The sequence below is a fragment of the Nyctereutes procyonoides genome, unplaced genomic scaffold (genome assembly GCF_905146905.1).
Source record: "Nyctereutes procyonoides isolate TBG_1078 unplaced genomic scaffold, NYPRO_anot_genome, whole genome shotgun sequence".
In the NCBI taxonomy this organism is placed as follows: domain Eukaryota; kingdom Metazoa; phylum Chordata; class Mammalia; order Carnivora; family Canidae; genus Nyctereutes; species Nyctereutes procyonoides.
This window is the reverse complement of record NW_026575020.1, coordinates 45,960,750-45,988,390: the sequence shown is the minus strand read 5'-3', so window position 1 is coordinate 45,988,390 and position 27,641 is coordinate 45,960,750. Positions and strand designations below refer to the sequence as shown.

Genomic DNA, 27,641 nt, shown 5'->3' with positions numbered 1-27,641 from the left:
AGAAAGATTCAGGGATAAAGGAAATAAAATTCTTCTTCCCACGGACATATTCAACAACTTTCAAAAATATATTGATGCTGCAATGTCAGCTAAAAAGATTCTTCCTATTGTCTGTGCATCTATGAAAGATCCTCAAATTGTCAATGTCCAGAAAGACTTACTACTCAAGTTACACTTTTGCATCAGCATGAAAGAAGCCAAGAAAAGGTAAGGAACGTGTCCTCCTTCTCTATTCTGAAATAGAATTATCTGAAAACGTGGCAGGATCACGGTCACAGAACAAAACTTCCAAAAAGAGATCGCTTTTAAGAGGACAGATACGAGGCAGCAACAGCAGTTAACACTCCCGGCAGAAGAGCCGGGGAGGGGGAATCCATGAATAGCACCTGAGGATGGGAGTAGGAGGCGGGGAAGCCTGCACACTGACCAGCCCCAACAGAAATCTAGCGTGGCCAAGAGTGTACGACCACCGACTGAGGCGCCAGCACCTTCCTTCACAGCCATCCCTCTCTCTTCCCCTGTCCGCCCCCCAAGTTGAAGCAAAGCGGCGGGAAGAGAGAGGACTAGAGTGATAAATGACGTAGCCCTTGGGGGGATAAAGTCGAGTTTGCCACTTCCCCCGCGAAATAGCTGTCTGACTCGGGCAAGTCACAACACGGTGCCTCAGTTTCCCCATAAGTAAAACGGGGGGGGGGGTGTAACTACACTCCTGACTACGTAGGAATGCTGTCAGGATTAAACGAGACAATGAGTGCGAAAGCTTCTGCACAGGGCCAGACTCTGAGGAACCACTCCGGGAGCGCTAAAGCAAGTCCGCAGCAGGGTCCCGGGGTCTGGGGTCTGGGCTCCGGCCCGGAAAGGGTGCTCCCGGGGCCCGCTCCCCGCCAGCTGGGTTCCGAGCCCCTGCCCGGCCCACCTTGTTGTTGTACTCCTCCACGAAGCTGCCCAGCGCCAGACGAAAGCGCTTGTCGGGCCGCACGCTCCAGTTCATGGCGTAGACGGTCCAAGGCGCTTCATACTTGTAGATCTCCTTCCGTTTGCCGTGCAGGGACATGGTGGCGGCGGCGGCGGGGCCGCAGTGCGGGCCGGGACGACAGCGAGCTGCTGCGGGCCGGGCGCGAGTCAGGCGGGGAGCCGGGCCTGAGACTGAGGGGTCCGCAGGGAGGCGGGGCGGGGGCGGGCAGGGACGGCCTAGCCCGGAAGCGGGGCCGCCGCGACAGACAACGACTGCCGGGCCCGACCCCCAGTTTCCAACCTGCTTCGGCTCGGACAACAGCCACCTTCCGTTTGAAGCCCCGCCCCGCCCTCCTGAAACGGAAGCCACGCGACCCCCGCGGCGGCGCCGGCCGTTGGCTGCCTGACTTGTTCTTTCGAAAGGTTCCTTCTCCTCATTGGCTAGGGCAGCCGTAGCTTCTGAAACTCTTTCCTATTGGCGTAAATGTCTGTCATTCCAATGACTTGCCCCGCCCGATTTCGGGGGGCAGGCGCTTTCTCAGCCCCAAAGGTGATTGGCTGACAGGGATGTCAGTCAGAGAGATAACGGCGCAGCGCGGGTGAATGGGGGCGTGGGTGGCCTGGGGGCGAGCTGGCTGCGGCGGGGGCAGGCCTGCAAATTCTAGGCCAAGTCTCTGAGAGTGAAACCTCCTGTGTGACCTGCTCTGACTTTCTCGCTGCAGCTGACATTCCGAGCGGCTTCTCCACGCTGTCCAGTAGAAATTTCCAGTCTCCCTTACCCGGGGGCCTGCGGCCTGACGGCCTGGCCAGAGCCAACGGGAATCACCCTAATCTCCTCCGGTAAACGGGGGAGCTGCTCTCCCAGGATCCTCAAAGGGCAGGCGGCGGCGGACACGCCTTTGCAGACCGACCTGCATGTGTAGTCAGGCTTTCCTATGCTTTCCTGGCCATTCTAGAAATGCTCCGAATTTCAGCGTTGGTGAAAGTTAAGTCAGCGACCCAACTTGCCCTAAGTTTTTGTCGCTTCCCCTTCATTCCATGCCTTTCCCCGCAGCGGAGCCCAAGGAAAAAGCTGATCAAGCCCTTGCACAGATCTGTGTCCTCAGTTTGAAATGGAGAAGGGCGGGACGCCTGGGTGGCTCCGCGGCGGTTGGGCATCTGCCTTCGGCTCAGGGCGTGATCCTGGGATCTGGGATCTGGGATCTGGGATCGAGACTTGCATCGGGTTCCCTGCATGAGGCCTGCTTCTCCCTCTGCCTATGTCTCTGCCTCTCTCTCTCTCTCTCTGTCTCTCATGAATAAATAAATAAATCTTTAAAAAAAAAATGTAATGGAGAAGGGCCCGATCTAGGTAACATCTCTTTATAGTTTAAATGGTTTCCAATGCTTTGCTTTCAACACAATGAAAGGAGAATCGTAGGACTAGATGATATCATTAAATATGGATTTAAATATAGTGGACTGTTGAACAACTCAGAAAGAATTGAGTGGCTGCTATATATAACAAACCCTGTAGTGGTCCATCTACTTTCTTGTTTGAGCACGTTTTCTCTGCTTAAGTTTGTGTGTGTGTGTGTGTGTGTTATTTTAAAGATTTTATTTATTTATTCATGAGAGACACGCACAGGCAGAGGGAGGGAGGGGCAGGCTCCCTGTGGGGAGCTTGATGTGGGACTTGATCCCTGGACCCCGGGATCTTGATCTGAGCCAAAGGTAGACATGCTCAACCAATAAGCCACCCAGGTGCCCCTCTGCGTAAGTTTTTTTAAAAAAAGGAAAGAAAATGGGTATAAAAGTGTTGCTAAACCTTGTCTCGTTCTAATAAAAAAGTGATGTTCATCCACACACGAGCTAATGAAAGGAAAAATACCCCACCTTAAACATGCATTTCCAATAAAATTTTAATTTCTATAAAACATTTTAATATATTTGGAGCTCCTGGCTGGCTCAGGTGGTAGGGCATCTGACTCTTGATGTCCAGGTCCTGAGTTCAAGCCACCCATTGGGTATAGAGATTACTTAAACAAACAAACAAAAAACTTTAAAAAGTAATTTTAAAAATTTTGAAATATATTTCTATTGAGCAACTCTGCACTAATAAGCATAATCCTTAAAGCCTTGTTATGTTTACAAAAAAATTTTTAAAATTTTATTTATTTATTCATGAGAGACACGGAGAGAAGGCAGAGACATAGGCAGAGGGAGAAGCAGGCTCCCTGCAGGGAGCCAGATGTGGGACTTGATCCAGGAACTCAGGGATGACACCCTGAGTGGAAGGCAAAAGCAGAAGCTCAGCTGTTGAGCAATCCTGGCATCTCCAAAAATTTAATTTTAAGATGTATGTATATATATGTATATTTGTTGCAAACAGTTATGATCAAGTTATCAATAATAGACCTTAACATGAAAATAAATTACATGTAGCATAAACTGTGGTAGGAATAGAATGGAATTATGAGAAGAGGAAAAGGAATAATGTTTTAAAAAGTTTATTCTCATATTTTTTAAATGAATGATGTTAGGGGCCCCTGGCTGTCTCAGTTGGTAGACACGTGACTCTTAATCGTAGGGTTGTGAGTTCAAGCTCCACATTGGGCATGGAGCCTACGTAACAAAAAAAAAAAAAAGAATGGTGTTAGCTCTCAAATCACTATGCTACGTGGGCCTAATTGGATCAATTTAAATGAAGCAATTTCTAAAGTATCAATATTCACAATACCCTGGAAATTACATGCTTGCAACTGGTTAAGCTTATCAATAAAATACTTCAAGTGTTAATTTAAAAAATGTGTATGTGATAGGAGGGATTCATTTTCAAAATTCTTTCAAAGAACACCAAAAAAGGACTGAGGATCGGTGACCAGGTATTTTTTGGCCAGCTTATTTCACTGGAGTGATTAACTGCACGTGCTTTCAAGCCAGACCATCTGGGTTGAAAGTGTGTCCTTCTTTTCCCATGTTAGGCAAGATTCCTTTTTTTTTTAATTTTTATTTATTTCTGATAGTCACAGAGAGAGAGAGAGAGAGAGAGAGGCAGAGACATAGGCAGAGGGAGAAGCAGGCTCCATGCACCGGGAGCCCGATGTGGGATTCAATCCTGGGTCTCCAGGATCGCGCCCTGGGCCAAAGGCAGGCGCTAAACCGCTGCGCCACTCAGGGATCCTAAGATTACTTTTTTTTAATTGAAGTATAATTTGCACATAGAAGTACATGTATTGGGCAGCCCCGGTGGCCTAGCGGTTTAGCGCCGCCTGCAGCCTGGGGTGTGATCCTGGAGACCTGGGATCGAGTCCCACATCAGGTTTCCTGTATGGAGCCTGCTTCTCCCTCTGTCTGTGTCTCTGCCCCTCTGTCTGTGTGTCTCTATGAATAAATAAACAAAATCTTTAAAAAAAAAAAAAAAAGAAGTGCATGTATTTTCACAATCTGAAACACACTTATGTAACCAGAGACTGGATCGGTAAGCAGAACAGTACTAGAAGGGTGGCTCAGCAGTTGAGTGTCTGCTTTCAGCTCAGGGTGTGATCCCTGGTTCAGGGATGGAGTCCCACATTGGGCTCCCTGCAAGGAGCCTGCTTCTCCCTCTGTTTATGTCTCTGTCTCTCTCTGTGTCTCTCATGAATAAATAAATAAAATCTTAAAAAAAAAAGAACAGTACTAGCACCCCAGAAGTTCCCCTTATGCTTTCTTACCCTCTCTCCTCCTGATCCCTCATCTCTAAGATGGAACTAACAATATGAACCCCATAGGATTCTGGTGAGGCTTAGTGAACTCATATCTGCAGAGCTGTCAGCAGGGTCCTGGCACAGGGTGAGCACTATGGAAGCTGGCTCTTGTCATGATTCTTGATGGTGACTAAGAGCCTCTCCATTTCCCTTTACCCCAGCCCGGTTATTAGTCCCATGCTCCTGGGGCTCCTGGGCCCAGCAGAGTACCTTCAGGTCCGCAACACACAAATCCTGTGAGAGGGGCTTGAAGAAGACCACAGCTGTTGGAGTCACAGCACAGTCAAGGACTTGATTACCCTCAGGTAAATAACACACCCAGCCCAACGTGAAATGTGCAGACTTTATTAGCTGTGAGATATTCCACTGCTTGGTAGAGTCCCAAAGGTTATTATAGAACCATGAGGGGCGGAGTGGCTGGGGGCTGGAGCTCTGTGCCCTGATGTGTTCACCACAGAGGACATTTTCATCCCCAGCCAGTTCAAAGTCTCTTGACAGGAGATCTCACTAACCTTGGGTGCTGGGCCATGAAGAGGTGGCTAGTTCTGAGCCACATGGTGATAGCACCCAGCCGAGAGCAAGGTTCTCACACAGATCGGAAACTTCTTTCTTTGCAGAGTCCTCTGGCCTGTAAGCTACCTCAACCCCCAAGCCTCACCCACCCTCCACCAGGCCTACTGTCTAAACAGAGCCTTAGAGGAGTCTAGGAAAGTCCCGAGCCTCTTCACCAGTGCCATTGTGGGTCACTTGGGTTGGCAGTTTGTAGCTAGAGTAGGGGAATGCTTTTCAGAGGCCAATTTGGCAGCTGTCTGCCTCCCCCAAATCCTTAACTGTCACCCACCTTCAGTCCCCTCATGGTATCTTTTCTCTTGGGGTTTCAATAGTTCTAACTCCCTGTCAATCCAGGATCTGAGCTATGTCTCTGGAACTCCAGCTGCTTGGGGACGGGGCCCAGGTGTTCAGGAAGGGAGGGAAAGCGGGAAGCACAGATGAGTCCCTGTACCTCAAGGGGATGAAGAGGTGAGGCTCGGGGTGACAGGATCCCTTCAGGCTGCTCCCGTTCTGAGGATAGTGTGAGAATTTTGTCTGTGGTCGTGACCAGGGTAGGCACCCTGGAGGAGGAGTTCCTTTGCTTCAGCCTAAACTTGTCCAAGTCACCACAGCTTGGGACCTGGGGATGGGGGTGGGGGGCAAGAAAGGAAGAGGCCGCCAACTTCAGAGATGGGAACTGGCAGGAGCTGTGTCCTTTTGGCCCTGCCCCAGCTGTGGGGTCTGTGGTCACAGTCCAGGCTTTGCCACCACCTGTCAGGGCTGCTTGTCATGACATAAAGGAGGACAACAGAAGCCACAGCTGCTCTCAGACCCCAGGGGCCCTGGGCTTGATGCCACATTGAAACCAAGTTCAGGGTGGGGGCGGACACACAGCTACCTCCAGGTAAGCCCCCAGGGATCCCTTCATCTGCTCACCTGGGCAGGAGTCAGACCGCCCTGGGGCAGCCTTGTTCCTGGTCTCTGAGTGGCTGAGGCTGTAGGAAACAAGGCCAGGTCATCGGAGGTAGGGGCTCCCAGGATGTAGCCAGTGTGACCCGGGGGCGGGGGCTGCTGAAGGAGCTGTAGGATGCGGCTGAGGTCTGAGGACATGCGGGACTCCAACCTGCCAGACAGAGCCCCACAGTCAAGGTCAGAGTCAGAGTCAGCATCAGGTTAAGGGAGGACAGTTCAGGTCCTGAGGGCAGCTCTCAATTTTGTAGCCTGCATGCCATTCCTGCTGGATTGAATGATAGCCTGGGAGCTACTAGAAGTTATTTCCCTGCTGTGATCCACAGCCCCTGCCTAAATTTCCCTTAGCATATCCCAGACTTCAATAATAACAGTGACCAGACACTGTGCACACTCATTTAGCTCTCATAAGGAAGCTTTGGTATGGGTATTCTGATTATCCCCAATTCATGAAAGGGCAAATGGAGGCTCAGAGTAGTTAAGTAACTTGTCCACACTCTTGCTGGTCAGTTGCAGAGGTAGATTTGGAGCCTAGGACTATCCTGCCCCAAGCCCTCACTCTACCACCACAGCCCTGCCATCCACGGGCCACACCCCCTTTCCAAGAGCCCCTGGAATTTGTTTCTGCACCACATTATGCCCCTCTTCCAAAAAGGCTTCCTTGGCCCATTCCAGGGTTTGTTAGGACAAGCCATCCAAAGAATTAGTCTTAGTGACATAGAGAAGGGCTTGCCATTCTAAAACCCACAGGGTACCCAGTGATGTCCCTGAGTCACCAAGAGGGGGCACCCGTGGCTAGCCCACTGCTGGGTCTGCTCTTTGCAGCCGCTGAGACCCCTGGCCCACAGGACACTCACCTGTTCATCTGGGCCTGGAGCTGCTCTAGCCTGGAGCCTAGCTCCCGAGGCCAGCAGTCTGGGTCTCCCTGAGGGTTTGGGGGGCTGTGCCTTGGCCTTGGGGGCACTTGCTGCAGCAACTCAGGCCAGAGGCCAGATGTATCTGAGATGCTCAGGGAAGGGGCTGCAGCTGTAGGAGGAAAAAGAAAGCTTGAGCTTTGGTCCGGCTGGATCCACAGGCATGGCCTGGACAGAGCCCATCCCCTTCCCCTACTGGCCATGGGAACACAGGATGGGAAAAGTGGATCTCTTTACCTGGGCCCCCTGGAGTATAAGGTCCTATCCCCATAAAGGTCTGCCTTCCAGGTCCCAGAAAGTCCCAGTAGCCCTGGGAAGGGAGCTAGGGCTCCAGCTTGGGGATGCTAGATGGATGGAGACAGTCCAGCCCTGGCTTCACTGTCCAGGAGCCTGCAGCCCAGCCAATCCCCTGGTGCTCTGATGTGGAACCCCAGTGGGCTGGCCCGTATCCATCCCTGGGGAGAGCCCTCACTCAGGCTCTGAGTGCACAGGGGCAGGAAGGAGACAAGGGTGTCTATTACTGAGCCTAGGAGAGAAAGCACCTCGCCTCTCATCAAGGGGCTAAGGAGGCCTCTCCCAAGATGAGGCAGATCGGGGAAGGACCTGAAAGAGGTAGAGGCTGGGCAGGGGCTTCGGGCTGGGGTAGGGCAGGCACTGGTGGGGGCTGGCTTTGCCTACCTGACTGGTTGTCACTGAGGAAGAAGCCTTGGTGGTCTTGGTTGCCTGGAGCTGGCCGGGGTGATGACTGGAAACCCCCGCCTGCCTTGTGGGGAACAAGAACATCAAGTAATAGGTACCAAAGCTGGGACGAGGCATCTTTTTTTTCTCCCCTGTCCCTCACCCCCACCCCCAAGGCCCTTGAGACAACTAGGTGAGAAAGTGGTAACAGGTGGCCGGGCTCCCCCTGAAGCTCCCGGCAGCTTCCTGTAGGTTGTCTCCTGTGTGGGTGGGCAAGAGATTAACAGGGGCTTGGAGATGTGCAGATCTCCCCCTGCCCTGCCCCCGCCCCAACATGGGTCTTGGAAAAGGCAGCCTTGAGTAGCAAGATTTGGTAGGGGTGGGGGGGTGGGGAGAAGCCTTCCTTGCAGTCCTCCCTTTCTTGCCCCCTCCTTCACACAAACTGTTTCCAGACACCCTCCCCCACCCTGCCTCATCCATACAGTCCCTTCTGAGCACTTCCAGTTTGTACTGGCTGTCCCACTGCTTGGTAACTCCAGTTTCCATAGAAATTTGGTCTCCCCACACCTCCTCATGACTTCCTTGGTTATTTAACTAGGCTCTTTATTTTCCCTGAGTTGTTATAAACTCCTCCACTGAGTGATAAGCTTGAGAGGAGAGGTCGCTTTATCACTTATTTGCACCCCTGGGACCTGGCTCTGTGAGCCCCTGGATGGTAGACACTGCTCCCCTTCCAGCTTGGTGCCATGGGGTGGAAAAAGCCTCAGCTATGGAGTCGCACAAACTTGGGTCCAACCTTTGGACTGTCTGGCTTACTATATGGAGGTATGGCTTTGGTTAATTTACTCATCCTCTCTGACACTCAGTTTCTCCATCTGGAAAGTGGGAAAAATAAGACCGTGTGCCAGGAGAAGACTAAATGAGATCATGTAAAAGAAGCCCAGTGCTCAGTGTGGAGTTGGTACTTGATAATCATCATCCTTAGCATTATGTTGGCCATAATGGTGTAGACACAGAAGAAATTATGGTGTGGGATGCAGGATGGGTTTGAGAGCAAGGAAGGTGGTCAAATGGGTTCCCTCAGGCCAGGCAGGCCAAGTGCTCAGCAGCCTCCATTGCCCGTTACCAGCTGGCCAAGACCATTCCCCTCCCTGGCCCACCCAGCCCTGACTCACGTCCCGCAGGTTGAAGGTGACTTCCAGCTTACTCCAGAAGCTGTCTGCAAACGCAGGGTACATATCCAGCACTTCCAGCAGGTCTGCTCGCTGGATCTTGTGCAGGTCACAGTAGGTCAGGGCCCGCACATCTGCGCTGGACTTGCCCGGCCGGGCATGAAGGCTAATGGGCTCCCCAAAAATGTCATTCTTTCCTGCCAGAGGAGCAGGAAGTCTCTCCAGGGTCTGGCTCCAAGGTCTCCTTGGAAGAACCTCCCTGAGGGCCCCTTGATCCTGTACCACCAATTCCCCCACTTCAGGGATCCCATCAGGTTGGGGCTTGGTGCTCGGGATCATGCTCTGGGGTCAAGGTGGGCTGTGCTGGCTGGGGATTTAGAGCGGTTTGATGTGAAAACTGCCTTTCCTTTGTTCTCTGAGCTCTGCAGGGAGCACATACCTGTCCCAGTATGTGGGTCCCCCCACACACTCCAGTCTGTTGGCCTCTCAGGACCACCCTCTGTCAAAATCTGCCCCCCTCTTATTTTCCATGTTCTTTGGCACTGTTCCTGTCCAGCCCCTACCCCCCATTCCAGGGGACAATGGGCAGGAAGGGACACCAAAGGCTCCCAGCTCAACCTCTTCCTCGATCCTCAGCCTGGTGGTGCTGTGAGAGCACCCCACTGCTCCCCAGGCAAGACCTGAGGCTTCTGTCTCTTTGTGTTCCCACACCCTGCTATGGGGCCAGGTAACCAGCATGGGCTTAGCAGAGGAAGCCAAGGGAAGTGACTTCTCCTCTGTGGACCACAGTGTTCTCATCTCTAAAATGGGTATAACCGTATAACCATATCTGCCTTGCCTGCCACACTGGACTGTCCAGAGGAACAGATGTGATGCTGGAGAAACAGCCTCAAAGAGTAAGAGGCACCAGACAGGCTGATGCAAGGCAATGGGGGGGATGGATATCCCAGGGTGGACATACGCTGGTGATACTTGGGGCATGTGGCAAGGATAGCGGGCCCCCCTGGGGTCAGGCCCACTGTGCTGGCCACAGGATGTTAACATAGAATAAGATGCTGAAAAAAAAAAAGAATAAGATGCTGTCCCACCCACAAAGAGCCCCCAAAGCTCCATAAGACAGGCACCTAAACAACCAGCTGGTTTGCAGATGATCTACAGAGCCGTAGGACAGGGGAGAACCAAGAGCTAAGGAGCTAAGGAACAGGGAGGGCTAAATCTACCAGGGATGGTGGAGGAAGGGAGGAGGGACTTACAGAGGACATGAAGTGGGGGCTGGGTTATGACAATGAGGGATCAGCCCCCAGGAGAAAGGCAATCGGAGCAGAAGAAATAGCTGTGTGCTGCACAGTGTGCGCAGACAGAGAGCCCAGGGCTGGGGTGCCAGGGACCATGATTGCCTGACGTCCACTCCCCACAGGAAAGTGCAGCCCCTCAGTCCAGGAGTGCTAATGGTTTGCATGGACAATGATGGATGAAAGCCAAGACCTGTTGCCCAAGAGAACAGGATCAAAGGTTGCTCTGGAGGAGGGGAATGAGGCCCGGAGAGGGAAGGGACTTACCAGAGTCACATAGGAAACCCATAAGCTCGAAATCTGGGCAGCATTGTAAAATGATGATGATTCAGTAGGTGAAGGATTATGATCTAATGTCCATTTCCACTTAGAAATGCCATGCACGTGGGAAGGATGATGAATATTTAATAATTAAGAAGCTAGTCCAATTTAAGTTTCAGAGAACTGAAATCCTCTCATTTTGTCCTAAGGTAGGCTGAGAGTGAGGGAAGGTCTCACAGAGGAGGGCATGGCTTGAGCTCAGTCTTAAAGGATGCCCAGGATCTGCCAGGCAAGTGCTCCAAGCAGAATGGCAGCATGTGTCCTTCTCCTTTCCTCCCCCAGTCCCACCATCCAGGCAGCCACAGACTCCTGTCTGTTCCCCTCGTTAATACCCCTCTGTCCCACATGCATCCCCTTGTTCCTGCCTGGCTCCAGCCCTCTGTGGGGCTTTACTGGAGAGGTGTCAAGAGTTCCTTCCTGTGTCCCTGCATCTGGTCTACCCCCCTCCCCAATCTTCCAGCTTCTGCCAGTGACCTAAAATTCACATCTGTGCATATTCCTTTTCCGTTCAAAATCTTCCCATGTCTCCCCATGAAGGGTTGGTTGACTCCCAGATCTCTGGCCCTGGAAACAGTTCACAGTGATGGAGATTCTGAAGGAACAGCTTTTGAGGAAAGATGCTGATTTCAGACTGGGACATGTTGTTTGGTCTGTGTATGGGATATATGGTGGCCATACCCAAGAAGGATTGGCATATTCTGGTCTAAGGAGAGATTGGGGCCAGGACAACACTCTGGGGCTCCTTGAGGCATAGATTAGGCTAAGATTGCAGGAGCAACGAGGCAGCTCAGGTGAGGGTATAGGGTGAGGAAAAGAAAGCTGAGCCCATGTTTGGTGAACAGCAGCCAAGGCCAGGCCAAAGGGAGAGTACTGAACAGAGGAACTGGAGGGGTTCTGTACACTGGGGTTGGAGGAGAGCCCAGCCATGGAGACCAAAGGAAGGAGAGGCTGACATCCTGATCAGGGTCTTGGGGTGGGCTAAAGACAGGGAGAAGGTAAGGAAGATGAGAATCATCTCAGAGAGGTGATGTGACCTGCCCAAGGTCACATGGTTGGTGAGTAGCTGAGGCTGAGTGTGCCCCCAAATCTCTCCCCTGTCCAGTGCTCATATCCTTCCTTCAAAGTGTTCAGCTGTCCTTGTAGCAGCAGTGAATGAGACTGGGGTCCTCCCTCCACCCAAGATAAACCTTCGCCCTCTCACTCTTGAGCTCCCCAAGAGTGGAAGAAGGTAGTACCCTTCCCAGACTCAGAGTCTGACACGTAGCCTTGGAATCCGTGTTTGGCCACTTGTCAGCATGACCTCTCTGAGCCTCTACTTCCCTATCAGGAAAATGGAACATATGGTTGGGTTTAAGGATTCCGTCAGCTGGGTATAAAGCTCTCCACCGCGCACGCTCACATGGCAGACCCGTAAAAGGTGCCACCATCATCCGGACGCAGGACGTCTCTACTTCCATCACACTCACCCATACCGCTCTGGCCTCCCTGCCAGACCCACCTAGGATGGCCACGACCACATCGTCGCGCAAGATCTCGATGGAGCCACGGGAGATGAAGTAGAGCGTGGAGAGCACGTCGCCGAGGTGCACCAGCGTGTCCCCGGGCGGTGCGTGCGTGGTCTTGAACTTGACGGCCAGGGCGCGCAGGCAGCCCTTGCTGGCTCCGCGGAAGGCAGGGCAGTGCTGCAGCAGCGCGCGGTGCAGGTGCAGGCAGATGTCGGCCTGCAGGCACTCGGGGAAGCCCTTCAGCACCTGCGAGGGGGCGGCCGCGTCCAGCGGGAGGCTGGAGGAACGGGTGGGGAGGGGTCTGGGGGTGCCCTGTGCCCGCCGGACCTCGGCCTCCCCCGGGGCATTCGGCCGGAGCTGGGACTTGAGCTGGACCGGCCTCCCCACCCGAGGTAGGGCGGCAGGGGCTCACCGCGTTCATGTCAATGCCGTTGGTGTAGGACCAGGCATGCTGGAAGTACTCTTCCAGGCGCTGCCGCAGGGGGTTTGGAATCTGATGGAAGCGGATGAACTCCTTGACACGCAGCATCTGCGTGTGGTAGCGGGCCGTGCCGGAGTACAGGCGCTGGATGATGGCGGACACGTTGCCAAAGATGCTGGCGTACATGAGGGCTGGGGTGAGGAAGCCGGGGGGCCACACATGGGGTGCTGGTAGTGAGCTCCTCCACAGCCCCACCAGGCCATAGCACCCCAGGGCCTGCTCCAGACATCCTTCTCCCTAGGAGCCCTCTCTGATCAGGGGCCCCGCTGTCCAGGGCCAAGTCAGAGTGCCCAGAACAGCGCCAGGGCACACGAGGGACAAAAGCCTCTGGGCTTACTGCCCTCCTCCCTCTGTCCTGTGTCTCTTGGCACCTTCCTGGGCCCAGAGGCCAGACTCCTGAGAACTAGGGCAATGATTTTTTTTTAGTACAGATTTGTTTTGTCCTTCAAGTTGTAAAAAAAAAAAAAAAGTATAATAAAGGGAAAACTCTGGGTCTCTGTTTTCACCCATTCTTTTTTTCTTGTTTTTGTTTCTCTGGGCTTTCACATCTCTAAATACCCTGAACATGACAACTTAATCTATGTGTAAAATTCCACACTGACTCTTGTGTTGCTAGACGAGGTGTCTTGGGAAGTAGGCAGCACAGTGCAGGGCCTGGCAGCACACATAGCCAGGGGAGCTGGTCCCCTGCGATAAAATTGGGTCTCTATGTAATCCCTGGCAAGTTAGGATCTTCAGTCTCTTGGTCTGTAAACTGGGCTTGTAATATGGCACCCATGGGATAGTGATGAAAATGAAGTGTGCACATTGGACAAGCACTCACAAAAGTGCCTGGCAGGGGCCAGCTTCCTGGGTGCTAAGAAGGGTCCCATGCTTGATTCCTGGCTCTGAAGTCACCATTCTTGAAATCTTTAAGACTTTAAAAATAATGGTCTCATATTTTCATTTTGTACTGGGCCCTGCAAATAATGTAGCTGGCCCTGGTGCCTGGCACATAGCAAGGGTTGTAAGTATGGTAAATTTTGTGTATAGTAGGTGTACATATGCAAAATTTCATTGTGCTGCCTGCTTGGTATTTCCCCATCACACACAATGTTACTGTGTTATGTCTCATTATGAAACTAAAAATTGAATGCCATAGGTAAGGTCTGGGCACTTACAGCCGATGAGCATGACACAGATAGAGAAGACCTTCTCAGAGTTGGTGTTGGGGGAGACGTTGCCAAAACCCACGCTGGTAAGGCTGCTGAAGGTGAAGTAGAGGGCCGTGACATACTTGTCCTGCACCGAGGGGCCAGAGGCTGGGTCGCTGCCATTGTAGCGCTTGCCAAGCTGTGCGCCCAGGCTGTCCAGCCAGCCGATCTTGGGCTCCAGGTAGGGCCGCTCCACATTGCCGATGGCATACCAGATGCAGGCCAGCCAGTGTGCAATGAGTGCAAAGGTGCACATGAGCAGGAAAAGTACAGCCGCCCCGTACTCAGAGTAGCGGTCCAGCTTTCTTGCCACACGCACCAGCCTCAGCAGCCTTGCCGTTTTCAGCAGCCCGATCAGGGTTGTGGTCTGAAAGGGCAGGGAGGGGACCATGGGGCCAAGAGTCAGCCCTGGAAAGGCTGCCCTTAGGACCACATTTGTTCACTTGTGCATATGGTCACACAGTCATTCAACAAACACTTATAGAGCAGCTGCTCTGGGCTCTTGGCACAGCACAGTGCAGCCCAGGGCAGGACGTTAAGGAATTCTCAGCCTAAATCTCAAAACAGTGTTATGGTTGTGAGGACAGAAGTCCAGGGGAGTGCAGAGAAAAGGGAGGTCAATTCTGTAGTGCAGGGCAGGGGAGGCTTCATAGAGAGGGTGACACATGAGCTGAATCTTGAGAGATGAGGCTGAGTCTGCAGGCCTCAGGAGGGAGAGGGAAAGGCATTCTAGACACAGGAGTAGAGTGAGCCAAGCCAGGTGTGGAGGTGTGAAACAGCACAGCCCATGTGGGAAACCAAGTGTGGTGCTGCTGCCTGGAGCGCAGAGTGGAAGATGGTGGTGAGAAATGAGCCTGGAAGGTGGGTGGGCAGGGGCTGCTCCTATGGACCTTGAGGCCCAAAAAGAGCTTGGCTTTTATTTCAATCCACTGGGGAGCCACTGAAGTTCTACAGTGTCAGATAGATTACCTGAAGCTGGTCTTGGCTTCTGTGTGGAGGGGTGAGGCTGGCAGGTGCAGGGGTGGGGCAGAGGTGGTTAAGAAGGCTCCTCAGTGCTCAGCCAGGGGCAGCAGAAGTGGAGAGAATGGGGATAGATTGGCTGGAAGTGGGCGGGCATGGGAGTCAGATGGACACTGCCCGCTGGATAGGCTATTGAGGGGGTGGCTGGAGCACAGAAGGCAGAGCTGATTTGAAAGCTGATCCCAAGGACATGGGCAAAAGGACTCAGTGGGATTAGAAGCTATGAGAAGAGCCTGAAAATGCCTTCATGTCAGCTGTGGGGAGTGAGTGGGCATAATGGAGGGTCTGGGCGTGGCAGGGGGTGGCAGGCTGCCTTGCAGAAGCAGTCTATGGATTCCCTTCGCAACTCCAGGGTAAGTGGGCTTTAGAAGCCAGCACAAGGAGCTGGGACTATAGGCGTGCCCATCCCAGAGGGGTCAGAATTCTGGATCATAGGGTCTAGGGCACAGCCTTGGCTGGTCCTTCTCCAGGGCTGGGAGATGGCACATGTTTGAGGCCCCCCACCTGCTTTGGCAAAGATATCCAATGCCAGGTGCTCTCTGCACGCAGGACTGTGGAGCTGGGAGGCCCCAGGCTGGTGCACAGGGGATGGCCACAGCAGCTGGCCTGAGGGTTTGCTCACCTCATCAGAGCCAGTGCGGAAGATGAGCAGGTCAAAGGGGATGGCAGCCACCATGTCAATGAGGAACCAGCCCTTGAAGTAGTGGACGGCAATGCGGCGAGGGTGGCTGACCACCTCATCATTGGTGTTGACGTAGGTGGTGCGGAAGTTGATGACAATGTCCACAATGAACATGATGTCCACGATGAGGTCCACCACGGTGAGTGGACTACAGGTGTAGCCGCAGTCCACGCGTTGAGACTCGTCCTGGTCACTGAGTAGGAAGGCAGCCGAGTAAGGTGTGAAGATGGCCGTGTAGATGACCAGCAGCAGGATGAGCCAGTCCCACACGGCCTTGAAGGGGCTATAGTGCAGGAGGGTCCCCCGGTGGATGCGTGGTGCCTGCAGCTTGTACTCCGGCAGCACATCGGCGCCCAGGGACAGAACCTGGGGGTGGGGGCCACAGGGCAGTCAGCAGGGTGTCTGTCACTAGTGAAACCGATTGGGAGGGATGAGGCTTTGGGGTGAGGCCTGGGAAGGGGGCTGTGGGGACAGAGGGAATGAAGCAGAGATGGGGTTGAGCGTGTATGGGGCAAATTCATAAGGGGATAGGTGTGTTGGGAGGAAGTGCAGAGAGGAGGTGGGCTATAGGATGAAGGGTGATCCCAGGCTGGAAGCTCCCCAACTCCCTCACAAACAGGCCAACCTGGAGTTAAGACAGGGCTGGGGGAGGAGGGTGGGGAGGCCAGGGGAGGACTAGGCTCAGGGTCATTTGAAGAGCCTAGACGACGGGGTAGCTGGTGGTTTGGTCCTTTCCGGTGGGCTTGGCTCCCCATGGTCAGGATTTCTGATGGGAACAAGTCATTCCCAGAATAACCTCTTCATTTCTGAAGGCCCTGTGGAGTCTAGACCAGTGAGGGGCCTCCTTGGGGCTGATTCACAGAGCCTTCCATGGAAAGAGTCAAACTTGGAGGCATGTAGCTAATCTGAGCCCTTGATACATCCTGGGCACAACAGAGCCCCGACTATTTTGCACATGTACAAGGGTGCTTTGCTCATTACTTTCAGCTGAGCCCGCTTTGCTCTGCCCCTCCCACCCTTGCCTCCGAGACTATGGCCAACATAGGGTCCCCAGGCTCAGCCCAATACTCCCAGGCTCTGGCCAGCTACCCAACACAAGAAACAGCCGGGGCATCAAGAAGGGCATGTGTTTTAAGCCAGCCAGACCTTCCAGGTTGATCCCAGTTCTGATGTTGCAATATGTCTGTCTTGGGGCTAATTTTACAACCTCTCTAAGCCTCATGCAGAATGAATAACAAAGGACAACCAACTCCATAAAAAGATGATTAAATGACATGGTGCATCTCAATGGCATGTGTTACTCTACGGTAAATCCTCCTCTTGACTCATCCTATGTCAAGCACTGCCCCAACAAAGATGGAGCCTGAGGGGTGGCCCACTGACCCTAACACCACCACTGGATTGGCCTGGGCAGATGGCCCTGGTTCAAGAAAATCTGCAATATAAGGTTCTGACCTTGCAAACCAAATCCATTAACAGACAAGATCCATTAAAGGGCTGGTTTCACCTTGTGGGTCCCTAATCAGCCATCTAAACACCTAGAAGGGGTCACAGTGTCCCCACCATACAGTGAGTCCCTACTCGGCCTTCAGGCCTCAGCTTCTATTCTGCCTCTCAGGAAGCCTCTTCTGACCCTCTTTCTTGATTTTTCTCCCTGTCCCCTGTAAACACCCCTGAACACAGTTATTTTCCACTGAACAACAGGCCATCTTATATGCCCAGCACTTAGTCCACATTGGGGCTCAACTCAAGGCATTGACCTCAGCCAACTGAGCTGAATGAGTCATGAGAGCTTGAGTTGTCATAGCTACTCCTCTCCTTCCCTGGTTGCTCAAGAGACACCAAGATGGGGGCTCCTGGGTTGCTCAGTCGGTTAAGCATCCACCTTTGGCTCAGGTCATGATCCTAGGCTCCTGGGATCCAGCCCCGAATTGGGCTCCCTGCTCAGCGGGGAGTCTGCTTCTCTCTCTCCCTCTATTGCTCCTCCCAGCTCATTCTCTCTCTCTCTCCTAAATAAATACAATCTTTAAAAAAAAACCACACACACCAAGTTGTAATAGCAAATCATAGGGCTTGAGAGGGGAGGAGGTAGGAATTCAGAAGGTTGGGGGTAGATAAGAAGAGGATGTCCACCTCCCCAGAACCCCCCAGACAAGGGTGCCATCTCCCCCACCACACAGACCTCCACGGTTTCCCATTGCCTCTGAAGCCAGCATGAGGACCCTTCCCAGTGTTGCCCAGAGCTGCAGAGTTCTCAGGATGTAGGAACTCAAATTTGAGGTTCCAGCCCTTGGAGCCCTGGTTGAAGTGAGGGTGACTGCCCTACTCTGGGCTCATACAGCTTTCTGCTCTAAGCTCTATCAGGCACCTCTCCTACCTTAGGGCCCATTTCAGGTGAGCTAGCAAAGCCAAGACTGGCCAGGGCAGGGAGTAGGATAGGACCAGGTGGGTTGTGTAGAGCAGGGACCATAGGCCCCAGCCAGGCCTCTCAGTCTTCATGGGCCACTTGCCAGTCTAACAGTCCCCATCACCCCTGTGTCAACCTGAGGGCCCTGGGATGAGTGGTCCTGGTGGAGTTCCTGTAGTCAGGCTACTGGGCCACCCTGCTGACCTCTGAGGGCCCAGCCCTGCAGCCCGGGGTGCTTGCTTTCCAGGGTTCTCATGTTTGGGGAGGGGCTGGGTCACTGGGAGTTTCCATCCCACCTGCTCCATCACAAGTGAAAGGAGGCAGGGAGGAAGAAGAATGGCCCCCATCCCCCATGAAGGCAAAGCTTCAGAGAAAGCTGGGTGGAGGCCCTCGTACCCTCCCCATGACCTGTACTTCCTTGCTCAGCCCTGGCCTAGCCCCCCCTTAATGCCTAATGTGAGAGCCCTGGGGCCCAGAGAGGGGATAAGATCACTTGTCCAAGGTCATAAAGCAAGTCACTGGCAGGACTCTGGTCATTTGAACCTCAGACAGGGGTCTTGCATTTCCCTCTAGAATGGTTGGGGGGACTGGGGCATCAGGCCCCATGTGAGGGGACACTGGGGTCAGCTGAAACAGAAAACCCAAGGAGGTTTGCCTTGGGCTGTCCAAGGAGGGGCTTAAGGGGAGGGAGGCATTCAGGGGATGATCCCCAGGAAGTTGCTCAAAGAGAGCTGAAGATGCCAGGACCAGCTCCCCTCTGCCCGGATTGCAGGAGGATCCTGTGGTGTGGTGGGGGGTGGGAGGTGGGGAGAAGAGTCAGGAGCAGGGCTGGGGGCCTCCCTCCATCCTTCCTCCTCATCTCCCCTCAGTGTGGTCCTGCCACCTCCTCTCTCTGCTTCTCCTTCTCTGTGACTGGCAGAGGCTTGAACAGGCCCTCGTGGTAGCCTGTGTGTTCCCCCATCCCAGACGCCTCCAGACCTAGGATGTGGCACTATTCCCAGGCTCTGTTGACACCAACCTCCCCTGGCTCTACCATCAGGGTGGAGACCCCAGGGTAAGCCTTTAGGTCTAGAGAATCAGACTTCAGCAGGACAGGAAGCCTGGGGCTCAGACCAGACACCGGGGGCCGGACAAGCTGACTGCCTTTGCCACCTCCAGCCCCAGGCCTGAGAAGGGACCCTCCAGGCCCAGCACAGCCCCGCCCACCCTGCCCTGCAGTCCGTACCTGGGTGACCTTCTCGGTGACATTCTGGGTCCGCTCCACCACCTTGTGTGGTGCAATGATCTCTATCTCTGTGGTTGAGCCCGAGCGATGCTTCTCCAGGTTGAACTCCACGAAGTTGAGTGTGAACTGTGGAATCTGGCCAATGGTCCTGTACTTGACCCTGCCTGTGCCAGGCCCCTGTGCACTCGACCTGCCATGAGAGCCCTCTGAAACCAGTCCCAGGGTCAGAACAGCCAGGGCCAGGGGACCAGCTGCCTCATCTGGTCCCCCCACTCACCCCCACCACCACCTGCACCCCACCTCACCAGAGCCCAGGAATCTCTGGGACAGCAGGCACTGGGACAGGCTGCGGCGCTCACTCTTGGCCAGGAGCTGGGCCAGGTCTTCAAAGTTGAGGATGAACATGATAACAGCCCCATCTTCATTCTTCACAGGCACCACATCCACTAGGCAGCGGAAGCTGGAGGCTGCAAACACCATTGGGAGTGGTCACAGAAGGGATCCTCTCCTGTAGAAACATGGCCAAGGGAAGCCAGGGAGGGGGCTGGGTTGAGGTCAAGTGAAAGACAGCCATGGGATGAGGAGGCCTGGACTACTGGGCAGGGGGTTGGTGATGCTGCTCAGCAGGTGTCCCACCCACAGAGCAGAGGTAAGGAGGGCAGCTTAGCTGCTCATTAGGAGATAATGTAGCATCGGGCCCAAGTCCACACTCAGCCCTCAGCTCAGGGTTTAACCTTGAGGTTTGCTTCTTCTGTGATTAAAGCTGAGCAGATGGAATGGATTAAGTGGGGAGGTGAGGCCGGGCATTCTACTCCCATGTAGCTCTGGCTAGCCCTGGGTTCAGTTCCCATATTCCTTTCCCACAAAAATACCCCGCTCCCCCAATGCTGGAAGAAACTCATTGAGAACACACTAAGTGCTGTGCATGGAACCAGTTGACTCTTGAGGCCTCAAAGATCCATGATTGGTGTCCAGTGGATCCTCGGGGAGGGAGGCAAACATAGACCCCCATTCTCTAGAGCCTGGGGTTCTGAGAAACTGCCTGGTTGGGGCTGGAAGGGGACACAGAGTGGGGCTCCCTGGGCACTCAGCACATAACAGCTGGGTGAGAAGGGAATGGTCCAGGATGAGGAGGACACCAGCGTGAAGGCCAGGCTGCTGCCCCAGGCCTCGAAGGTCAGAAGTGTTGGGACTGGAAGGCAGGCAGGGCAATAGCCTGGGGTCTGGAGAGGGAATGAGACAGCAGGGTGATGACAGGGCAGCCCCCTCCTGCCACTCTCACACCCTCTTGGACAGGTTAGACCGAGATGTTGGCCTTATGTTCTTCCTTCTTGGCTTCAGGGTCTCCCCCACATTGGCAAGTGGGACATATCAAAGCTAAGACAGCCACATGCCCCCCAGAGCCCAGCCCTATGGACTGAGTGGGTGGGTGGATGTCCCATGAGCCCTCTCTCCAAGGTACCCAGTGGTCCCTTGTCTCTGCTCAAGCTGTTGGTGTGTTATGGGGCCCAAAGGGCAGGATGCTAAGGGGGAGGGGCCTCAAGTAAATATGCAAATCAGAAGGCAGAGCTGCCCCTTCCTGAGGGTAGGTTTGTGTCTGTCTCATTTGTGAGGGGCCAGCACCTATCCCAGGTGGCTTTTGTTGATTGAGTACATGAAAGAATGTGTAAATGTGAGTGGGGGTGAGGCTGTTTGGCAGGAGCCTTGCTACTTTGGGGTCCATCAGGATCCTGCTTTCCCCAAAGTGCCTCCTCACACCTTCAGTGCTAGGGTGCAACTGAGCTGCCCCCATCCTCCCTCCTACCTTCTTCCCCAGGAACAGGAATCTCCTGGATCAGATTCCCGGACTCCCAGGCACCAGGCAGCCATCTGCCAGCTGCTGCACTGGGTCCCGGGGGAGACATCCACACTGAGGAGAGGCCACCCGCCTGCTTCTGTGACCAGTCCTGGACTCACGGTGCTATAGGCTCAGCCTCCCAGACCACAGCCTGGCATTCTTGTCAGCCCAGGATGTGGGGAGGCTTGGACCCTGGGACCTAGCCAGGAAGTCTAGCCAGTGGTCCAAGACGTTCCCTCCAAAGCCAGCCTATCTCTTCACTCTAAGGCACTAAGAGATCTGGCCTGGTGGAGGGGACAGTGAGGGGAGAGCTGGGCAGAGCGGCAGGGCCTTCAGGCTCTCTGTACTGTTGGGAACAGTCAAGGCCCAGTGTTCAACTGGCTGGACCCATCCACTGTTGCTATCTTTGGAAAACTGAGGCTGGGAACAAAGATCCATCATAGCAGTGAGGGCTGGAGGGGAGCTATGCATGGCACCCTGTGCCCAAACTTCATTCTTGCTGTCTGTAGGGTGGGCAGACAGGAGGCTATGAGGATTTGGATGAGTTCAGAGCATTCTTTTTCCATATCCCTCGGCTGTCCTTGCTCACAAGTGACTGTGTCTGGGCAACCAGAAGTAGGTGAATGTGTCACCCCAGGTTGTGTCCAGGAGTGGCCGTGTCCCTGTACTCTTGCCCCATTGCTGGAGGGTGGGGGGTCCACAGTCTCTGCCTTTTCTCCCTTCCAGGGGCTCCTCCCAGTGCTTACCTCTTCTCTGACCGAGGGCAGCAGATTTGTCTGCTCCCTGAGATGCAGCCCTTCTCTCCGCTCTTCTCTGCCTCTTGGATGTGCTCCTTTCTTCAGTGTCCCATTGTTCTTACCTCCTGCCCCGGCCCTTGCTCTCCTCTGCAAAGCCTCCTTGTTATCTATCATCCCCATCTCTCTATGCCCACCCCATCCAGGGTTGCAGTGAGCCCTCAGGGAGAAGCTGATGCTTCAGAAGAAAGCTGCCACTAAAAGGGTAGCAGGGGAGGGTGGCCTCCAGCTTGGTGCTTCTGCATTCATGTGGGAGTATGCGGGGAAACACTGGAGCCTCTGACCTCGGTCCTTACCCTGTCCTCCTCCTCCAGAGCTGAGGACTGGAGGAGCCCAGGCATCCTCTAGTATGGCTTGGAGATTAGGAGACTCTCTGGTTTTGGAGTCATTAGACAAGAGGGCCCAACAAAGGCAGGCAGGCGTAGGCTTCTCTGGCAGGTGCTCAGCGGGGGCAGGCATGGAGGTAGGGGAGATGTGAGTGCTCTCATCCCTCCCTCCAGGCTCTCATTAGTTCTAGTCTTATGAACATCCCCATTCCGCCTTATCTGCTAGATTCTTACTTTCCTTAGTAAAGGCAGATGGAGGAAAAGCCAGGTTCTCAGGGGTCTCTGAGCCCTATCTCATGGGGTAATTTTTGCCGAGTGCCCTGGCTTCTTTGAATCCAACTTTGTGCTGCTATATAATGTGGAAATACATGAACGCAGACCTTTCATTTTGACTTGGAGAACTGTCAGTGGATTACCCTTTTAGAGGAAAAGAGGATTATAAACAAACCAGCTAGAGTTCTGTTTAGGACACTTTTCTACCTCCCGGGAATCAGGGGGAGGGGGTGAGAGGGGGCATTGACTGAAGAAGGGAAGAAATCACCATTAGGATGCCTGCCAGGAAGATTAAAAGATGTGGATATGATTAAAAAAAAAAAAGAATCATGTGGTTGGAGTGGACCATAAGGTGAACATAAGCTATCTGAGCACCACATCCTTTCCTTAGAGCAATGTAGGGCAAGAAGCTCTCTTTTCTAGGTTTCAGGCCAATCTCCGGTAGGTCTCAGGTAGGTAGGTAGGTAACAGGACAGAGAAGGGCTTAGGTTTGGGTGGCATAGACTGGGATTTGGGGGCATCAGATATGTGATAATTTTCCTTTTTTACCCAGAGCCAGCATCCAAGATTAGGTCCTGGAGTCTCTTCTGATAGTCAGAGGACCCCAGCAAGATTCTGAAGATCTGAATCCTCATCTCAGAGGGCCAAGGCCTGGTCTTTTTTTTTTTTTTTTTTTTTTAAGGCCTGGTCTTGATCTCTGGCCCCAGCCCAGGGCACATGCAAAGTGCTGAGGAGACCCTAAAAGACCTGATCTGACATCTTTAGGAGCCTGGTATCAGTCCAGACCCTTCTGAGGCCCAGGTAGAGCTCTGGGGTCAAGGAAAAGGATCTGTTATTCCTGCCCGCCCGCCATTTCCTGCTGTCCCGTCCTATTCCTAGGGAACCCTTCTCACTCTTCTGACTGCCACCTCCTCCCTGCAATGATGTGAGGAGGTGAGGTCACAGCTTTTAAAAATATTCTGACTTCATTAACCCTGTGAGTGCTGCCAAACTAAGCCTAATTCTTCCTAGTCCCCTAATCACTAGCCCTGCATCTGCTTGGTTGGCAGCAGCAGGAGACAGCCAGGGGACAGCCAGGACCCACCCATGAAGCACCCTAGAAGCCCTGAAACACAAACAGGCACACACATACCCATCCATGTCCCACACATGCCCCAGCCCCCTAGGCCCCAGGTTCTCGGTACCCCTCAGTCCCAATCCAAAGGAGCCTACCTTTCATCTGTCACTTACTCAGATGACTCTCATCCCTGCCTTTTCCAGAAAGGCTGCCTCTGAACAGAGGCAGTTGGGGTCATCTCCCCTCTTGGGATTACTCCAAACAAATATCTTGAAAGAATCCTGAGACTTGGGTTCTGGCCCCAAGCTGGACCCCAGCAGTAGGATCTTAGACAAGTCTCTCCCTTTTCTTGGGCCTTGGTTTCTTCATCCATGAAATGAAGGGATTTATCTAAGCCAGTGGTTCCTAAACTTGGCACAACATCAGAACCGCCAGGGAGATTTCTCCAAATGCACCTGCTTTGGTTTCAACTCACACCTCTGAGTCAGCCTCTCTCTAGGGAAGGTGTGTTTTGGAAAATACGCCCCAGGTAATTCTGATGCAGAACCAGATTGGGGGGCCATTAAGTGATTTCAAAGGGAATTTCAGAATCCTGGTTCCCACTCATCTCTCCCCTCCCTCCCACCCACTGTGGAGACTCTGAGGTCCTAGGGGGAGGGTCTTAAAGGGCCAAAGAGCTCTGTCCTTAGCCCCTGCCCTATGCTTCTGTTCTGCTTGCCATAAACGTGGGCTGGCAGTGACATACCAAACTGCATGGACCTCTGGGTAAGGGCAAACTCCAGAGTCTATCTCCCCAAGGATCTGAGGCTTGGGTGAGCCAGGTCCACTCCTATTTCCTAGCCAGCAGCCACTGAGCTTGGCCTGCCCACAGAGGCATTGAGGGGGTGACGCCTCCCCTAATCCCCAGAGCAGACGGAGATGAGGAAAGGTTAATTTTCATTCCAGCTGCCTGACAGCTGGGGCTGACAGTGACAGAGTGGGTAGCCAGGAGACTGGGAACATGGGGGAGGGATGGTGGAGGCCCTGCCTAGGGTAAGGATCAGTTGGTGAGTCAGCCTGGTCCCCAGCTTCAGGAAAGGACCTCAATGACTTCAATGCACACTGCTCCCCCCACCTCCCCCATTGCAGATGAGGAAACTGAGGAGCAGAGAGGAACAGGATTTGTCAGGGCCTCTGGCCCTTGGGTCAGCGCCCTCCTGAGGGCTACTCTGGCTGTACAAGACAGGGACTGAGTAGGTCCTGCAGAACCAGTAGTCTGAGGGAGCCTCACCATCCTTGCGGTAGTAGAGGATGTCCACCTTGCACTCCTCTGTCCCCAGCAGGGCCTGCGCTAGGCGGGACATGGCACTGCGCGGGGTATTGGGGCCTGTGAGGAAGTCGCAGGTGCAGGGTCGCTGCATCACCTCCACTCGGGAGTAGCCGAAGAGTTCACAGAAGCCGTCGTTGCAGTAAATGATGGCGCAGTTCTCCATCTGCGCATTGGCAATCAGGAACTTCCGACCTGGGATGGGATGTGGGAAGCCCATGGCAACCAAGACTGGGCAATGAGGGGTGGAAAGATCATAGGGATTCTTGGCAGCAGTGAGGGGTGTCTAGATGGGGGAGCAGAGCAATAACCAGAATGAGGGAGAGAAGTGAGGTCTGATGTGGGGGGAGGGGGCCTAGAAGGCCAGGGTGATGGGGGAAGGTTATGGGACTCCTGAAAGTAATGAGAGTAATGGTTAGAATGGGAGATCAGAACAATGACCAGAAATGTGTAGGAGGAGGAGTCAGGCCTGAGTGTCCTGGGAAGACCAGGGCAGCAATGGGGTCAGTGAATTGGGAAGGAGGCCCAAGGCTTCCTGGAGTCAGTGCAGGGAGTCAGGAAGAGGGAGCCAGGATGTGATCAGATGGGGCCCAGGCCTGGTGAGAGCTCCTAGAAAAATTAGAGTGGCTAGGGTCAGGCAGTGAAAAGAAGGGATCAAGGAAATCTCTGGAGGAAATGGGGGGCGGGTGTTCAGGAGGAGGAAGCAAGACAGTGATAGAAGGGGGGTAAGCCCTTGGGGTACCAAGAAATCAACTCAGGGGAGGAGGGGAGTACACTCTGCTTCTGCTGCTCCAGCAGAGAGCGTGGCATTTGAGGTAAGTGGGGCTTGCTGGAACAGAAGGTGTCCGGAGATGTTAAAGCGAAGGATTTTGCATTCATCAGTACCCCCGACCCCGACCCACCCTGATCCATTCGAAGTAAGTAAAAGGGTCTCCTCCACTCCTGCCACCGGACCAGGAATTCAGATCGGCCCCCACCTCAACGCACACACTCACTCTGGCCTTCGAACTTGCGGATGATGGTGTCCAGGTACGTGTTTTGGGGCGCGACGTGGCCCCTGCGGACAGGCATCTTTCGGCGGCAGCCTCCTCCCGGAGCCACCAGGGCCCCGGCTCCCTGCTTCTGCGCTTGCCCTCGGGCTCAGCGGCGTCCGGTCCCGGGTGGGCGCCGCCCCGGGGGAGGGCTCGGGGCCCCGCGCCCCTGCTGCCCGCCTGCGCCGACCCCCCGCGGCCCTGCACCGCCTTCCCAGGCCGGCCGCTCGGCGAGCGCCTCACTCCCCAGGCGCCCGCCCCGGAGCTGTCCGCGCCGCGGTGCTGAAAGAAGCCGCGCGGCGGCGGGGCGGGGTTCGCGGGGCGGGGGCAACTTCTCACCGACCCGACGGGGCAGGGGCGGGCCCTGACTCCGAGGGGGCGGAGCCGGGCAGAAGTGCAGCACCAGGAACAGATCAGGGCTCCTCTCCGGAGCTTCTTTCTGCCCCTGTGCCGCTGGCCAGTGGCCTCAGCCCCTCTCCGACCCTCTCCGGCTACCGAAGGGCAGCCCAGACGTTGCCTGGCCGGGTCTTTTTAGGCGGGGGGTGGGGAGAGGAGGAGCAAGAGTTGTTAGAGCCCTCAGGTGGACTTTTGCTGTTTCATTCAGGGTTAAACAACCCTTAACCCGCCCTTAACCGCGTGCCCTCCAGCTGAATCCCAGTGCCCGTGCAGAGCTCCTAAATGGCAAGCTCAACGCGGCCCTGGCCCTGGGAAAATGGGGTAGGAGTACATACGAAGGTGTACCAAAAAATATACACAATAAGGTACTTTCTTCAGGGGCCTGAGAGGTTTTTTTGTTTTGTTTTGTTTTGTTTTGTTTGTTTTTGGTTTTGTTTTAGCATATAGGCACTGATTAGGGGGAGAACAGATTGGAAACCACCTATTTAGTGAGTGACCACTGAGAAAAGTGTCTGAGTACTGACTGAAAATGAATACACTAAAAGAGCAGATGGGAATGGGGTGAGGTTTATTGAAAGAGGCTTCTTAAAGAGGTGGATTATTATTCACTGAGCATCTCGGTGGTCTTGGAGCTTTGCAGAAGGTCCAATGAACAGTTTTGAGTCAGGCCTTGTAAGTCAAACATTCAAATGGGGCATACACCTTAGGCAAAGGCCAGTGGTGGAATCAGGGCAAGTGGGCTAAGCTGGGGCCTGGGAGAGGTGAGGTTTGGACAAAAGGGAAATTGATAAAGACCCTCAGATGCCATTTGAACATCTAGATTTAATTGATGGACAACGAAGTTCTTAAGCAGTTAGACACGAAGGAAATATTCCAGTGAAAGAAACTTTACAATGGCGGGTGGGGGAGAGAGGATGGACAAGGAAGCTCAGTGAGGTTTTTGCTGGAGTCCAGATGAGAGGCTTGGAGTCCCGGGCTGGGTGTGCCTTTGCCACGCAGAGCCACAATGCCTGATGGAGGCCTGGTTGGCCACTGTGGCTGGGGAATGGGAGGGCTGCAAGTGTGGCCTCCCAGGGGGGGCAGAGTTGTCCTGGCTGCCCCTTGTTGGGGGGTGCAGGCTGGCTGTGGATGAAAGGTGGGGCTGTTTCTTGTGGGCTCTGAGGAAGGACTTGGGCAGTAGGATACTCATTCATTCACTTTCTCATTCAAACATTTTCCAAGTCTCCACCACATTATCTGGAACTGTGCTACCTGAAGACAGTAATACAGGGGACACAAGACCCTCTGGGTGTCTTGCCCTTACAGAGCTAACAGCTAGTAATGCAGATAAATGAGGACATTATAGCACAGTAAAGCAAGAGAAGTGACAGAGACACCAGACAAGACTGCTGTGGAGCCTGTAGCTGGCTTGGCCTCAGTCAGAACTCAAGATGAAGACTTCTTGAAACCTGGGGCAGAAGTAGGGTCCATGGAGATCTCAGCCCGGTCCCTCTTATCCCCTGAACTCTTGACTGTTGGGTTCAGATCCTTAATCTAGAGAGAGCCAGTCCTA

At 53.9% G+C, this 27,641-nt stretch overlaps 2 protein-coding genes across 3 annotated transcripts in view; both read right to left on the bottom strand.

Moving 5' to 3' along the window:
• Window positions 1–1,222, bottom strand: part of DCAF7 (DDB1 and CUL4 associated factor 7) — a 31,005-nt gene extending 29,783 nt beyond the window's left edge. For both annotated transcript variants that reach the window (XR_008664858.1, XM_055328324.1), the window contains exon 1: window positions 917–1,222. Coding sequence is in view for 1 of the 2 variants with exons in the window: in XM_055328324.1 (XP_055184299.1) it covers window positions 917–1,054 (138 nt within the window). In the remaining variant the exon portion in view is untranslated. The remainder of the gene's footprint in view (window positions 1–916) is intronic.
• Window positions 1,223–5,565: 4,343 nt separating this feature from the next.
• On the bottom strand, window positions 5,566–25,733 carry KCNH6 (potassium voltage-gated channel subfamily H member 6). The gene is made up of 13 exons (XM_055332254.1): window positions 25,658–25,733; window positions 24,627–24,857; window positions 19,375–19,536; window positions 19,070–19,275; window positions 15,378–15,803; window positions 13,703–14,102; window positions 12,474–12,673; window positions 12,055–12,307; window positions 8,947–9,140; window positions 7,772–7,856; window positions 7,037–7,205; window positions 6,147–6,333; window positions 5,566–5,850 (listed from the first exon to the last, which is right to left on the bottom strand). Exons 1-13 carry the CDS (start codon window positions 25,731–25,733, stop codon window positions 5,566–5,568), a joined length of 2,874 nt encoding a protein of 957 aa, XP_055188229.1.
• Between the last annotated feature and the right edge of the window lie 1,908 nt (window positions 25,734–27,641).

Excerpts from the sequence above, each read along its gene's own strand:
- KCNH6 (XM_055332254.1), bottom strand. The coding sequence starts at position 25,733 with ATGCCTGTCCGCAGGGGCCACGTCGCGCCCCAAAACACGTACCTGGAC. Across the intron at positions 19,276-19,374 it reads CCAGAGATTCCTGGGCTCTG|AGGGCTCTCATGGCAGGTCG; the intron begins GTGAGGTGGGGT and ends GACTGGTTTCAG. Across the intron at positions 12,674-13,702 it reads CTGTGTCATGCTCATCGGCT|CCCTCATGTACGCCAGCATC; the intron begins GTAAGTGCCCAG and ends TCCTCACCCCAG.